General features: G+C 45.7%; 1 protein-coding gene across 3 annotated transcripts in view; it reads right to left on the bottom strand.

Annotated features, from left to right (window-relative positions):
* Positions 1-17,326, bottom strand: part of STX1A (syntaxin 1A) — a 120,664-nt gene that overhangs the window by 19,510 nt on the left and 83,828 nt on the right. For all 3 annotated transcript variants that reach the window (XM_083172074.1, XM_083172073.1, XM_083172072.1), the window contains exon 4: positions 2,854-2,928. In XM_083172074.1, the coding sequence (XP_083028200.1) occupies positions 2,854-2,928 (75 nt within the window). The remainder of the gene's footprint in view (positions 1-2,853; positions 2,929-17,326) is intronic.

The raw sequence follows: 17,326 nt of genomic DNA, 5'->3' as shown, positions 1-17,326 counted from the left end.
AGACATGATAAGGAGGACGTCCTCACTGACAAGAGTTTACAGTACAACAGAATATGATGGCGCTATCGAAGCAACTGCTAATACATAAATCATGCTAATGAGTCACAGTAGAAGTCAGTGCTGCTCACTGAGGCACAGCCCATTTGTAGTGACAGACACAAAAAGAGAGACTTATTAAGGCCCCCCATTCATTACAGTAAGGTATGCTATATATTGTACGCAGCCCTTTTGCTTACAATGTATTGTGTGCAATCCCATTCACCACTAAGGGATACAACAAAGCCTTGTGGCAGCCATGACAATCTCCAGATCCGATGTGCTCAGGACCGCAAATAAAATCGGACGTAAACGGAAGACAATTTTACGCTTTCACGCGATTTATAGGCCTGATGCGTTGAAGTCTTGTGAAAAGGGCCGAAATTGCACTAGTATATGGCCACCTTTAGACTTAACCAGGACGTGTGATGAGCTGAGAGGCGCGGCTATAATAACCTGGCGTTTGCACTATTTGTAGATAAAGGCGGAGCTGTACTGTACCTTTTGCCTATGTCAACCTGGTCAGTGCTAAGCTAGACACTGTGGACATATGGACTGGGTAACAATAGAAGGATGGTAATAACAACCAATCAGATTCTATCCTTTTCTAGGATGCAATAGAGAAATAGACATAATCTGATTGGTTGCTATGGGCAACATCACATCTTTACATTTATAAAAGCTTGAGTATATTTAACCCAATATGTCAATAATATTACAGGCAGCAAGATGTGATTTTCTTGTATACTTAGAGAAAATGGTCTACTGTGACCCCAGAAATCCTCCCAAGCCTCCAATGTTTTACATACTTATATCTCTTTCACACCAGAAATGCAGAGACCAACCAGGGAATTTTATTCCAGGGACATGCAGGGACAGTCCTGGGCTGGCCCCGTTTCCACATGCTATTGAAGCAGGGACATCCCAGGTCAGCACCTTTCACATTGAATATTTTATATATATATATATATATATATATATATATATATATATATATATATATATATATATATAAAATGTAGACTATACACAGACTGGGGGGCGGCGGCACTCGGAATAACATCAGCCACTGTCTGGTCTAATGTTAGTCCGAGTGCCGCCGTCCCCCAGCAAGTCTACATTTAACAGTTGCCATACTGTTCATTGGAGGGCACCGGTTTTATGATTCTACTAATTTAGCCTTGCAGCTACTGGCTTCTATGGAGTGCCACCAAAAAGCACACGACCTTTTGACTGTCGACCTAGACCATGTCAACATAATGATTGTGTCGACCTAATGACCTGTCAACCTAGAACCATGTTGACCTAGAACCATGTCGACCTAATGGTATCGACCGAATGCTTGTCGACCATCATGCTGTAGTCCAAATGACCGTATCCCGTTACCTCTCCCCCAGACTCCCGTACTTACTCCTATGTGCTGCAGAGTGGGAGACTTTGGATTACGTTTGGAAACCCCCTCTAAAAATCCTGTGTTTGCCACTGTGTGTATATATATATATATATATATATATATATATATATATATATATATATATATATATATATATATATATTGTAACAAGTCAAATGCAAGAAAAGTCTCTGGACACACCAGTAACAGGGAAGTAGGGAAATTACCGTAACAAGTACAGATATAGCACAAATTGCATGCTAATGCCAGGTAATTGTATTATTCCTCCACATGCTGCTGTTTTGAAGAATTTCATTGCATTACGTTAAGTGTTTCTGAAAGTAAAATCTTGAATCTTCCAGCAGTACACCTTTTCTACCACCAGGTGGCTTTTGAGAGCCTAGTACCTAAGGCCCTCATTCAGCATCAGAAGCAACTGCAAGCTGTATCGCAACGAGCGATTATCGATACACTTTGCATACGTGCACATGTAATGAGCACTCACCAAGTGGGGTGCCGCGGAGTCTTCAAAAGCGCCCGCCTTAATATTTCGCAGTTTTTATTTTTATTTCAATAAAAGTGAATTTTTAATAAACCTCAGGTGCACCAAAATAAAGGACAACACTTTCTCTCTAACGTGTTCTGTCTTGTAGATTGCCAGGGCAGACACAGCTTATGTGTGTGTTCAACCCAGGTCTAGGGTGTATTGCAAAAGCGGTTCTCTGAGCTGGGACTTGGGTTAGACCCGTGCTGAAAATGCCAGGGGGCGATTGCTTCTGTACGGAAGGGGCAAATATAAATATCTACCCAACAAAAGCTAGCTTGCACCATATAACTGGACACATTTTTCAAGTTTTAATTACACTTAAGCGCATGTCTAGAGGCACAATGCACAATGAATAACAGCCCTTCAGAGACTTGACAATGCCACCCTTGTAGTGCGGTGGACAATCTAGGCGTTGCACCGTACATCAAGAAAGCCTTGGGCTACAGTAGGAAAGACACATGCACAAAGCAGCATAATAATACAATCCAGCAGGGAGTGTTGCTGCTTTCTCACTAATGCCGTGCTTGCAGACGTAATTGGCCGCAGTGTTGAACAAGTCATACAGGTCATGACGCCACCGCTACAAAACAGTTCCGAATATCAATAATCAAACCAATGCCAGATTCCGAGAATGTCTGCTCTGTTCATAACAGGAGATGTGTTTTCCTCATTAGCTTTGCGGTTTCACTTAACGCCTTCCGAGCCAAGATTTACACTGCTGTATTTAATGTCCTAAGGTATTACTGTTCTCCCTGGTATAACCCCTTTCTGTACATAGTAGTAATAGTGCATTCCCATAACAATAGGCACTGCCGGCGGACATGAGAAAAACTGCCATAGATGAAAGGAGAGGTTGGGAGAGGTTGTGAGCACTCACTCTTCAGCTTTGACCGGACCTTGTTGGCTGTCTTTTTGATGTCCGACATCAGCTCTTCCAAATCTGCTTTGGTTTCTGTGGAGAGAAACAGTAGGATGAGAATAGGTGATGACAAGTAGCAGCTGTCCTATTATATACAGGAAGAGATAGCAGAGAGGGAGAGTGCAGATAGATGCGGGAGGGAGGCTTCTCCATGTAGGCTACAAACGTGACCTAAATATTAGTATTAAACTACTGAAAAATTAAAGTTGTATGAACACTGTGCAGGGTGTCATCAATTGCATACCCACCAAAATAACCCATTCCATTAGGTACAAAATACTCTGTTCCTGGACTTCCCTGCTAGTGGCAATTACAGAGGTGGGGCTCCAGCACAGTCCAAAATTCAAAGAGGGGGGTCACATCAACTGCCAGTGAGTCCAGGACAGTGATGTTTGAGATGGCAGTAGGTGTGGATCCCCTTTGTGAATATTGGACTGTGCTGCAGCCCCACCTCTGCAACTGCCACTGGCAAGGAAGTCCAGAAACAGAGTATTTTGTACCTAATGGAATGGGTTATGTTGAAGGGTATGCAATTACGGCATTTTAGGAGGCCTGTGAATTCAAATGCAGCAACTATGGCATCCATTATTCTGTCATGCTATGCCCAGCACTTGTTACTGATCTTGTGTGGTGAAAAATGTAATAAATGCATTTATATACTGAGCACATATACAAAAGTATGCAAAGTTCCATATACAGGTTTTCCTCACACTCACAACATTTTAGGTCTGAGGAGCAGCAAGGGGGAAGGACAGGGCGGCAAACCTCAGCCAAGTACAGTAAGGGCATTTTCATGTAACTGTGACTCAAGTAGATGGAGACATATCACCAAATATGTGGAGGAAAAAACAAATATGTAACTTAGGGGCAGATGTATTAAGTCTGGTGAAGTAATAGAGGGCGGGATGTACTTCGAAAAAAATGTACTAAAAACCCTGTTTTCTGGGTTTTTCCACATTTTCAGATGTACTAAAGCCCCTTCCAGCATGGCTTCACTGTGGAGCATGGGTCTTCAACCTGTGACCCTCCAGATGTTGTCAAACTACATGTTCCAACATGCATTGCCACATTTTTTCCTAGAAGAGCATGCCAAAAAACATCAGGGCATGCTGGGACATGTAGTTACACAACATCTGGAGGGCCACAGGTTGAAGACCTGTGCTGTGGAGAGTTACGCAGCAGAAGTAATGATGGTTATTGGTGAGGTCATGCAATAAAACTTTCATATTAGCTTGTTTTTACTATTTCGCAATAAATCTGGGGTACATTTTTGACCATCAAGAAAGGCGAAAATGGTCATTTTTACTTTTAGGGTACTGTTATCAATGTACAATAACAGTTTAACATGAATATTATGAGCCTAACCAGTTCCCGCCAAAAAAATCAAAATAGGGAGGAAATACTGGAAAGGAGCCAAATTTCTTAAACTTTTGGCCCCTAAGGGCAAACTTTTCCCCGCACCTAACGAAGCTCAAATTTTGTATACTCATTTTTGGGACCAAGAGGAATGGGAAAATCCGGGGGAGCAGGAGTTTTATGGAAAAAACAAACATTTCTTTTTTTGAGACACTCCCGTGGCACAAATGACTTGTATCACGCCATTTTAGCCCTGCTCCCCGCAGTGCAATGCCTTAAAAACAGCATTGCACGTCTGGGGATGTGGCTAAAATGTTGTAATCACTCTGGCCACGCCCCCAAAGTAGCCACTCATGTGGCTCCACCCCCCCCCCCCCCCCGCCTTTTCACTCCCAGCAGCCCTGCACCCCCTGAGCTGGCTGCCCTCTCCCAGAAAGGACAGCCAGAAAGTAGGTATGTATGGTATATGGCACAGGTCTTCAACCTGTGGCCCTCCAGATGTTTGGCACTACATGTACCAGCATGCCCTGACAGTTTTGGCATGCTCTTATAGGAAAAAATGTGGAAATGCATGTTGGAATATGTAGTTTCACAACATCTGGAGGGCCACAGGTTGAAGACCCATGGTATATGGTATCCCATAGCGGGACCCATTTCCTAGACAATGGCCCTTATTCAGATCTGATCGCAGTACAAATTTGTTCTGAAAATGGGCAAAACCATGTTCACTGCAGGTGGGGCAGATGTAACATGTGCAGAGAGAGTTACATTTGGGTGGGGTGTGTTGAAACTGAAATCTAAATTGCATTTTAAAAATAATGCAGCCAGTATTTACCCTGCACAGAAACAAAATAACTCACCCATATCTAACTTTCTCTGCACATCTTACATCTGCCCCACCTGCAGTGCACATGGTTTTGCCCATTTTGAGAACAAATTTGTACTGCGATCAGATCTGAATAAGGGCCCAAGTGGCATCAGGCATTATTCCCTTTCTACATATCGAATCGATATCCACATCAATGCCAAACAGGATCTGCATACAGCGGTCATAGAACGGTTACTGAAGAACTAATTATCTGCCTACATTTGGAACGAAAACTAAACTAGACGTTCTACCCTGGTGTTACAACGCCTGGACTCCGAGCCACACAGCAATTTATTACTACAGATGCCTCATTATCTGCAAACACTGCAGTTTCCACAAAGCCGACACTGTCACATCATTTCCAAGAAGAAAGAGTTAAAGATATGAGGAGGAGGCTTTGAAACAGATAATGAAGGAACAGAGATGGAGGGGGGGACAATATTGAACTTGGAGATGACTTGGAGCCAAACTATGGATACAAGATCTGGGTAAATAGATGAAGCAATGAAGGGGACGGGAGAGGATGACTGTGAGAAGGAAGGAAAGTGCCGCGGAGATAGAGGAGTATTTCATCTTGGGGAGCAGGAGCAGTTCCAGAACATTAAATAATTGATTGCTTGCCACTTGCACACAGCGCTGCAGACCCAGCTAACACTCTGATAAATATTATAGGCAGCAGCAATCGTGCCGCTCACTAAATATGTCAAAAACCTTGCAGGGAAACCAAGGACGGGGTTATGATCCCTGGTGAGATGCAGGATTGAAATCAACTTGTATTTATAGGGCAGATAGGATCTACGGTATACACAATCATTTCACATATAATATGCACATGAGAGCAGGGAGAAGGGGTCCAACCAGCCTGCTCATGCCAACACCAATACAATAAATGAACAGTGAAGGGATTTACAGCTTTATCTACCATAATGACATAGGGCCAGATTCTCTAAGCTTCAAAAGTGATAAAATGGAGAGTGATAAACAGCCAGCCAATCAGCTCCTACCTGCCATGTCACAGACTGTGTTTGAAAAATGTCAGGCAGGAGCTGATTGGCTGGCTGTTTATCACTCTCCATTTTATCACTTTTGAAGCTTAGAGAATCTGGCCCATAATAAGACACATCCTTGCCCAAAACCCATGATTTTTTTAATAAAAATATACAGTAAATATACATATAAAATATTTCCTGGCAACACATAAACAGACAGGTACAGATGTGTCCACATAAACCTATCGTCAAATCCCACCAAATGGCCTAATTTAGCATGGTACAGAATGTACTTAGCTGCACCAAAACACTAATCCTAAATACCTATTACGCTATTTGTGAACCAACCCTTTCCAGTCAAAAAAGCCATTTTATGTCTGGAAGGGTTTGCCGCAAATGCAGTGAGTCCGCCTCATTTTGTGGTGAGCCTCGCTATTTTATTGGTCACACTCACCACTTCCACCTCGCCTCAGGGAACAGGCGAGGATTCATTGAATACCCTGACGGCGAGTTATCGGCACTTCTGTGCATCAGGGCATTGAATATCCCTCTTTACCTTTATAGACAGACAGAACACTTTGCGCTGGGAACCGGCGGGGGGACGCAGAGAGGTGGGCGAGTGTAACAAAAACAAACAAAAACATAAAAAATAAATGGGCAGCCACTGATTGGCTTAGCCAGTCTTAGCCAATCAGTGGCTTCCCATTAATTTGTATGTTTTGGGGTTTTCTTGCAGCCCGACGCCCTCCCAAAGAGCTGTCGGAGTAATCAGGTACGATTTCCGAAGTTGGCCTAATGTATGGGGGCCTTAACTTAAAAAAAACCCCCACATAATATGCTATGGCAACTGGTGAAATCTGAAGAACAATTGTTTCCTATAAGCTACGCAGAAATCCTTGGTAGAATACTTGAGGAAACTCCCTGGCCCGAGATTGCTGCCTGTAAGTGAGCTTCTGATGAGTCACTCGCTGCATCTATTAAAGCTTAGGGGCTGCAGAGCTCTTTGTCACCTTTCTAGTTCTAAAGGCCTTGCAGCCAGCCAGACATCTCTGCGCTTAGCAACATCTGATAGTCTGCAGATTATCCCTCAGAGAGATGACGCTGCGTGGCCCAGTGGCGGTGCGTGGGAAGCATTGTAGCAGCTGGGTGCCTATTCAGTAATGCCGGGTTCCCACAGTGAGTCACAACCTCCCCGTGACATGCTCAGCAGCTGCCACCTGTACAAAGTCATGATTCACATATACACACACACACAAAGCACTTGCCATCAGCTAGCATAGGGAACACCCACCCACAGCCTGACACCGCACTCCCTCCCCTATTCCCATCTCCTGACTTGGCTTGTGGAATCCTCTCCTGGCATTCCCCTGCTCGCTTTTAAGATAAAACAAAAATATGTTTTGAGGTCTCTTAAAAGAAATAAACAGCGACTGTTCTGTTAGAGATAATCCTGAAGCATAGGATAAGTCGTGTCAAACAGGACTTGTAATTGATGGCTGAATGGAAGCCCATAGTAACTGGAGCAGGTGACGCCAGTATATAGATCTCCCTTTCCACTCATGTGCTACCTATTGTGATCATACAAAGGTTTTTCTTTAGCCTACGCCGCTTGGCCCCCAGCACCATCTCTACGCTGGCTCATCGCTGACACACATAAAGCTACCGCCGCTGATTCCTTACTATCTCACCTGACCAACTGACCCTCTGTTCCAGGTGTACCGAACTTAACATGTGCAAGACAAAGCTTATCGGCCTCCTCCCAAATCTCCCTCATCAACAACAGCAATATGCCTCAGTCTCTCCAGCCACTTGCTTTGGTGTCATCATTTACCCTGACTCACGTCCTGTCTCTCCCCAATCCTGTTGGACCTACAGTAGCTTTGAAATCTTCCAATAATATTTTCTATTTTCTTACACAAGATGCAACCAAGGGAATGATTCTGGTTGGTTTACAAAAGCAAACTCATTCTTTAATGGGCAAAACCATGTGCACTGCAGGTGGGGCTGATGTAACATGTTCAGAGAGAGTTAGATTTGGGTGAGGAGTGTTTTAACTGAAATGTAAATTGCAGCAGGTTTGCCTACCCTCCCGGAATGGCCGGGGGGGGGGTTGTCCCGGAAATCGGGTCCCTCTCCCGGACCCTTTTCCCCTACTGGCGATGGCCCCGCCTCCCTGCTTTACTGAGCTGGCAGCCAAAAAGTCGACAACCATGAATTGCAGTGTAAAAATAAAGCAGTCCGTATTTACTAAGAAATAACTCACCAAATGCAGGGCCAGTGTAAGGCTGCTCAGTACCCTAGGCAAAACTTCAACCTACTGTACCACCCCCCCCCCCCCCCCCCCCCCTTCATACTTCCAACTACTTTCCAGAACCCTTTAGGCATACCTGCCTAACACTCCGGAATGACAGGGAGCCTTAAGTACAACAAGGACAATCATAGACATTCTTGACGGTCTATGAAGGAAGACTTGGTGGCAGGGGGGGGGCTAAAATGACGCGATTGTGTCATTTTAGCTCCACCCCCTCCTCTGAGACCCGAGGATTGCGGCATTTTAATGCCGCGATCCGGGGGTCAGTGGGGGTCCCCCCTGAATCCGGGAGGGTTGCCCACCCTTCCGGGGGGGCCGGGAGGGGGCCCCGATTTTTGGGAGACTCCCGGAAATTCCGGGAGGGTGGGCAACCCTGTGTTACATCAGCCCTACCTGCAGTGCACATTTGGTTTTGTCCATTAAAGAAGGAGTTTGCTTTTGCATCTCCCGCCTTGACTACTGCAACTTTCTTCCATTAGGTATTTTTCTCACCCACCTACAGTATATAACTTTACTGTATGTTAAATGCTACCATAAGCGTTATCTTCTCACTTTGATCCATTATTTTCCTTATATCCTCTAGAACAGTGGTTCCCAACCTTTTTTGTCTCCTGTACCCCTTGATTAGGCTTTTCATTTATGAGTACCCCGTCGTGAATTTTTAGGGTGTGTGGCCTAAAAAGGGGTGTGGCCTCATTTGAAGGGTGTGGCTTAACAGGGGCAAGTCATACTGGCAATGAAGAGAAAAAAAAAAGTGCAACCACTTGACCACAATATAAGCTCAGCCCATTCTGCGGACAGCATATAAAATAACAGAACACTGTCAAATCTCTATTACTGAAGCAACAGACATTCCAAGGGATCACGTTAGCCCTCCAATAGTGCCAGATACACATATGCCCCCAAAAGTGCCAGATACACATATGCTCCAATGGTGCCAGGTATGCCCCCACAGTGCCAGAAACGGGAATGCCACCACAGTGCCAGGTATGACCCCATGGTACTGGGTATGCGCCAACAATGCCCCTACAGTGCCGAGCGGGTGGACGCGTACCCCCAGGGGTACGCGTACCACAGGTTGGGAACCACTGCTCTAGAACTCAATTCTAGATACTTACCCTCACCTCGCCCCTTCATGCATAGCAAGACTTTTAGCCTTCCCTACTAAAAAAAAATGATTATATTAATAATATTACCAATAACAACTAATAGGTACCACTGTCATACCAATTACATGTCGCTACTAGTTAAAAATATTCATCTTTGTTAAACACCCCAAGAAGGTAAAAGCGCCTCTGGCATAGAGTCTGTGCTACACCCAATAGTATTCCTGCCATCAGACGTCGGTGTCGCTGACATCCCCGAGAAGCTGAGATTATTCATCTGTCCACAGAAGTATGTTCATGGTTCAACAGAACAGTAATTATTTGCTGTATATGTAGCTGCAGGACACAGAACCCATTTAAAGCCTCTTTAAACTTACTCCGGATGCGTCAATCAGAAACAATACGTAACTTTGGGAATAAAAGAAACAAAGGGGGTCATTTACTTAGATGGGTGGTCTATTCCACATGGGATGGTGCTATGGGCAACCAATCACAATCTACTTCTTATTTATTTAACACCTTTTGGAAGGTAATAGATATCATCTGATTGATTGCCAATAGCAACATCCCTTCTGAAATAGAACACTCATCTTAGTAAAGTTCCCCCACAAACTATTATACTCAGTTTGCACCTGCTAGCTTGTGTTAATGTCAGCATTCAGGCCATGCTGACATTGTGGTGTCAACATTCTGTAAGATTATGGTCCCGTACCGGATTTAGGGGTCAGGCAGCACCTAGGCACAATATTCATGGCCGCCCCCTGGACCCGGAGGCCCAACTCAGCTGTCCCCGCCCCTGCACGCCCATTTTATACACAGCAGCCAATAGGCCCTGTGCGGAAGTGGCTCAGTGAGCCGAGCGGCAGAGCCTCCGGACCGGGATGCAGGGCCACAAATATCGTTTATGTGGATGGCTGAGTGGGATCTGGGAACCCCCCCCCCCCCGATTCTGCTACAGTAAATACACACACACACACAGCATGCATACATATACACACAGCATACTGTACATACATACAGTGGCGTACGTTCTTCCTAGTTGCCTGGGGGCAGCCAATCATGAGCCGCTGCTTCTTGATTGGCTGCCTGACTGCAAGTTCCAATAAGCTTGTGGCCGGTGTCGCTTTTAAATACTGTCAGCGCTAATTCTATTAGTGGCTGCCTGCCACCCGTGATAAGTCCGGCCCTGGTCCCGTGCGCATCGGGTCGGACATGCTACACTTAGTATAAATCATATGTGCAGCCGTCAGTGGCACATCACAGTTGATTTTTAGCACCCACCATGTATCGCATCCTACTTTACTTGAACCCCACCGGCAGCTCCCCTGGGAGTCCTTTTGCATGCGATAAATCGCATGCGATTTATCACATGTATAACATGGCACATCAAGTGACAAATCATATGTACTCCTCTCAGGGAGCTGCCGGGGGAGTCCAAGGGAAATCGGGTCCAACTTGCCCTTAAACCAAGTCGGACTAATATAAGGGGGCCTTAAACGGCTTGCAAATGTGCGACGGAGCAATTCCTTCCCTGGTAATAGACATACTGTCAGTGTGCTGTTATCAACCATCAAACAGGTGCAGAGCCTGATGCATCAGCAAAATTCGAATGGAAAAGATAATTAAGTGCACAGTGCTGTACATCCTGTCTGCCTAATGAATGAGGTCTGTAGGGAAAATGTTTCAGCTAGGGACAATTAATAAAAAAGGGACAAAGCAAAAAAAGGGCAGGGACATGAATCAGGATCAATGATATGTTCAAATGATTTCCTGTTTGCCCAAGACAATGCCAATGTCACATTACACTGAACATTATTATAATTGTCACTTATATCTCCATAACATTATTTACAGTACACTAGCTCTGATTTTAATTATAGACACATTAGCAAAATATGTAATTCAAACCATAGTCTAAGCCAGTGGTTCCCAACCTTTTTTTCTCTCCCGTACCCCTTGATTAGGCTTTTCATTTATAAGTACCCCTTCTCTCAATTTGAAATTTCCCCAGTACTTATGAGTGGAAGTGAGAGTGGAAGCGTGTCCTAATATTAAGGAGGGGATGCAGTTAAAATCCCGGCGGTCGGGATCCCGGCGTTCAGAATCCCGACGCCGGAATCCCGACCGCCGAAATGCCGACACATTCTCCCTCCTGGGGTGTCCACGACACCCCAGGAGGGAGAATAAATTAGTGTGCCGAGCGTTGCGAGGCACCGGGCCCGCTGCGTGGCAAGCGTAGCGAGCCCGCAAGGGGGGGCGATCCACGTCCCCCCCTTGTCGGCATTTCGGCTGTCGGGATTCCGGCGTCGGGATTCTGAACGCCGGGATCCCGACCGCCGGGATTCAATACTGAATCCTTAAGGAGTAGCCGTGGACTAGTATATGGTCAGGAATCAGGTCCGTCTTTGTCGGGCCGCTGGCTGTGTATTGTCTCCAGAGTTCCCGCTAACGCCTGTAGGATTAATGCTTCTTCCACCCATGTCAGTGCGAGGCAGATGTTCACAGGTAGCTCTCAGTTAATTGCTGGTTGGGCAAAAGCACGAGGAGATGCTGATGACGCTGCAGATGGGACTGGAAATGACACAACGTGGCTTGTTTCCATGTCAATGGTAGACTTCTTTTGCCATTGGGAGACTTCTTTTTCTTCTTCCGCCATTACCAATATTATTTCCAAGTACCCCCAACTGGTCTGCAGAGTACCCCCAGGGGTACTAGTACCCCAGGTTGGGAACCACTGGTCTAAGCCCTTGATGGCTAGCCTTGAGACTACAGATGTTGTTGAACTACACATCCCAGCATGCTCTGCTACAGTTTTGCTATTTGGCCATGCTAAAACGGATGCAGGGCATGCTGAGATATGTAGTTCAACAACATCTGGAGTGTCAAGGTTAGCCATCAAGGGTCTAAGCCATAAAACTTTCAAGAACTCACATAAAAGGAAAGGAAAAACTGGGCCAAAATTAATTACCGTATATACTCGAGTATAAGTCGACCCGAATATAAGCCGAGGCACCAAATTTTACAACAAAAAACTGGGAAAACTTATTGACTCAATTGGGACCCTCACTCGAGTATAAGCCGAGGGGGGCTTTTCCAGCATAAAAAATGTTCTGAAAAAGTAGGCTTATACTCGAGTATATATGGTATATAAGAGGCCAATATTATTAATTTAGATGTCTATTAAAATTTTCCAGTATTATTTATTTTTAAACTCAATGTGGTCATTCCCAATTATTTATTCACCAACAGAAGTAAAAATCCAGACAAATAGAGGTTTATTTAGTAATAGGGGACATGATTAAAGATTAGTTTAGTGATGAGCGATGGGTTAATCAATCATTATTTAGGATACATTGACTAGTACAGGTATTTATCACCACCCAGGAGGGTGGGCCCCATGGAAGTGGGCCAAATTAACAGCACTGAGCCAAATGAACAGAATGCTCATATTCTGGTGCAATTAAATATTGAGTTCATTTATAACATGTTTATAATATTTCCAGTACTCTCATGAGACATCAATTCTACCGTGCAAAATAAATAACAGACTGATTTTCATATATGAATAACATATGTATTTCATTATTTCTGTAACATGCAATGGATTTAGCAGCACTTAGGAGCAGACTGAAATGACAGAGGAGTACCTGACATATTCCTTGTAACATACAATAAGGTTCTGCATGGGGAAAAAGGGACCATTTACCGCAGCCAATTATATTTTTACAATAAAGCAGGAGAGTCATGGTTCTTCCTCATACTCACACAGGAAAAAATCCCAGGCTAAAGGAAATAATTATCTACACTCATATGTAACAGGGACATCCGTTGGCACAGACCCAAACTACTGATCCGCCATTCATGGCCCTTTCTGACTTGGAGTCAGGCACCAAGAGACGGAACAGAACATAATACACAGACAAGTGGCAGGGTGATGCGAAAATGCAGACACTTAGGAGCAACTGAATAAACTCTATGGTATGTATTCAATGCTGTGGGCGAGTGGTGACAGCGAGCAGGGCTTCCTGCTCGCTGTCACCACTCACCCTGACAGTATTCAGCACAGCCTCCGCATCCGCCAATTCCCCCTTGCTCCGTTTTTTGAGCGAGGGGGAATTGGCGGATGCGGCTCCAGAATCAGCGAGACCCGCGGCTAAAAACTGCGAGTTTTCTGCAGCAGCCGTGGGTCTCGCTGTTTTGGGGAATTCTCGCCGTCCTGTGACGGAGAGGATTTCCCCACAACGTTGAATAGAGCGAGCGGCCGGCGTGGGGGTTAAACAGCGAGGATCGCTGGTTTTCAGCAATCCTCGCTGTTTAACCACCTCGCCGGCCGCTCGCTGCGGCATTGAATACATGCCAATGGTGTTCGGACAACAAATGCAGAAAAGCATCTAGGAGTCTTCAGTGTAATACATTACTAGCTTTTCTATCATTAGCACAATTATGACTTCTTTCTCAAATGTATTAAAATGGACACCACAACACGGCCAGTCTCCTGCTTATAATATCTGAGATGTAAGCAAATCCCTTAGCAGTACGCAGCGGCCGTGCAAAAATATGCAAATGTTAGGATTTGTATTGCCTTATTGGTGGCATCTTCGATCCCTCGCTTGTGAATCATGACACAACCATTGGGTGCACATCTGTTGATGATCGATGACATGTCCATAAAAAGATGACAGAACCATGTGACCTTATAGTCATAGGTGAATCTAGAATTATGGTAATGGGTGGTCCTAGATCTAGACATAACAGCAGGGGGACCTTTGCGCGGCGCAGCCGCGCATCAAAAAGGGGGTGCGGCCTCACGGGAAGGAGGCATGTCATCACAAAAAGGGGTGTGGTATTACACTTTAGACCATACACAGTAATGCCCATTACACATTTTAGCAAACTCCGTAATACCCATTACACATAAAGCCACAAGCCGTAATGCCAATTACACATAAGGCCACACACCATAATGCCCATTACACATTGTGCCACACATCATGATGCCCATTACATACTATATACTCTGTCATACTATATAACAAACCATAATGCCCATTACATATTTGCCACATAAGTGCTGCTTACCTACGTGCTCATTGCTAGGGGGTTCTTGCTTGATGGCACCATAGTACCCATTACAAATGATTCCGCACACCATAGCACCCATTAAACATGATGCTGCACACATAATGTCCCTTACACATGATGCTTCACACATAATGCTGCTTACACATGATGCTGCACACCTTAATGCCCCTTACACATTAAGCCACACATTATGCGTAATGCCCCCCACATACCGCCACTTGTAGCGTCCCTTAAGCAATGCCCAAAAAGTCCAACTTACTGTAAATTTTTATATGAGCCTTCGCTGCTGCTGTAGGGAGAGATGGAGAGTGGTGCAGCTGCTTCTATGGGGAGAGGAGCAGAGCACAGCGCACGCTCCCACTCCCCTCCTGGTGTCCCCTCTAGCCGAGTGGACATTTGAAATATTGTGCACGCTGTTGCTGTGCATGACGTCGGGGGAGCATGCCGGGCGCCGGCACCACATGATTAAAGGGGGGGCGGGCTGAGGTGAAAGCGGGGAGAAGAATTGGAGCGGAAGCTGCAGGGGTGACAGTCATTGACAGCTGGGCAGAGAGCAGGGGGCTGCCCGGCTGTATTCAGAGCACTGCAGGTCACGGCTGTTTGAAATAATACCCCTTTCACAACAGAAAATGCAGGGATTTACCCGGGAATATGGTCCCAGGATCATGCAGGGACATTCCCAGGCTGACCCCTTATACACCAGCCTAGTCCCTGCATTTTCTGGTGTGAGGGGGAGAGACAACCACTCCCCTCTTCCTACCCCCCTTTAACCAACCAGCTATATCTTCAGAACCAACTGACCCATTTACATGAGACCAGTATCATATTGAAGAACTTTTGAGTTGGCTTCGAATGATTTTGGTCCCGTGAAACTGGACTGTTTGGTTCCAGAGAAATCTGCCCTCAAAGAACATAAACAGTTAAGGAATGAAAAAAAAAAAAAACGGTTTAACCTCAATATCCCTGGAACCAATTAACCCATATGGATCCAGCTTGGTATCAGATTGAAGGCCCAGCGATTTGGGTTCGACTGAGATCAACCTCGAGCTTCAGTGATGCCGAAGGGGGAACTGGCAGCCGTTGAACTGGGTGGGGGTCGGAATTAGCGGGTCCCATGTTATCCTATAGGGAAAACGTTCCCAGGGGGCTAGAGACATGGGGCTGGTCTAGTTGGAAAGCCCCATCCCTCAGCTACAAAATGGGCTAATGAGTGGTCCTGTGCACCCCCGGACCACCCCCTAGATTCGCCTATGCTTATAGTGTCATGACACACCTGTGTTTGAGGAGCCACCACCCAGTTATCTCCTGTAAATGCTACCTGTCAATCACATGGAGAATAAACCCCCACTCTGATGCCATTGCGGCTTAGGTGTAAATGTACTAAAATGGGAGCTCTACTGAAGATAGTACTCAAAAGAATACAACCTAAGATGGCTGAGGGACCGGATGGTGTGTCACCATCCAGCCTTAGGACCTGTGCAGCTCAGCTCGCCCCCATCTTCACAATGATATTCAACTCCTCCCTGGACTTGTGGAAGGTTCCTGCCTGCTTGAAAAGCTCTATCATCGTCCCGGTCCCTAAGAAAACACCCGCAAAGGACCTAAATGACTTCAGGCCAATTGCACTAACCTCAGTGGCCATGAAAGCATTCGAAAGACTAGTACTGAAGCACCTGAGAGAAGTGACAAACTCTCACCTTGACCCCATACAGGAGAGAAGTGACAAACTCTCACCTTGACCCCATACAGTTCGCCTACCGGGCGAACATAAGCGTAGAGGATGCGGTCAACCTCGGGCTGCACCATATCTTACAACACCTTGACCACCAAGGCACCTATGCGAGAGTCCTATTCGTGGACTTCAGCTCAGCATTTAACACTATCGTCCCCGGCATGCTGCAGCCAAAACTCCTCTCCTTAGGAGTCCCAGGATCAACATGCTCATGGATAGTGGACTTTCTAACGGCAAGGGAACAGGTGGTCAAAGCTGGCGCCTTCTCGTCCAGCACACGAACAATCAGTACTGGAGCCCCCTAAGGATGCGTCCTCTCCCCTATGCTCTTCTCTCTCTACATGAATGACTGCACCTCAGCTGAGCAGTCAGTGAAAATCATCAAATTTGCAGATGACACCACTATCATCGGCCTAACCAAGGATGGTGACGAGACCGCGTACAGGCATGCAGTGGAGAAGCTGACACAGTGGTGCAGCAGCAACAACCTCGTTCTAAACCCCACCAAAACAGTTGAGATGGTGGTCGACTACAGGAAAAAAACAAATGCACTGGTCCTGCTAACAATAGCCAATTCAGTGGTGTCGCGGGTTGAATCCTTCAAATTCCTTGGGACAACCATGCCCAGCAACCTAAGATGGGGATTAAACATAACCACAAACATCAAAAAGGCCCAACAGCGCCTGTTCTTCCTGAGGCAACTCAGGAAATTCAACATCCCACAGGAGCTGCTGTGCATATTCTACACCGCCATTGTGGAGAATGTCTTATGTTCCTCGATCACAATCTGGTACGGTGGCGCAAGCGAGAATGACAAACAAAAACTGCAGAGGGTAGTGAAGACTGCGGAAAGGATCATAGGGACCGACCTCCCCCCGATAAGGGATCTGTTTTCATCCAGGGTAAGGAAACGCGCTGAGAAGATCGCGAAGGACAAGCTGCATCCCGTGCACAACCTGTTCGACATCCTACCATCCAGAAGACGGT

The sequence above is a fragment of the Crinia signifera genome, chromosome 2 (assembly GCF_055691185.1).
Source record: "Crinia signifera chromosome 2, ASM5569118v1, whole genome shotgun sequence".
Classification (NCBI taxonomy): domain Eukaryota; kingdom Metazoa; phylum Chordata; class Amphibia; order Anura; family Myobatrachidae; genus Crinia; species Crinia signifera.
Note: the sequence above shows the minus strand (reverse complement) of the source record. Positions and strands in the feature narration are given on the sequence as shown.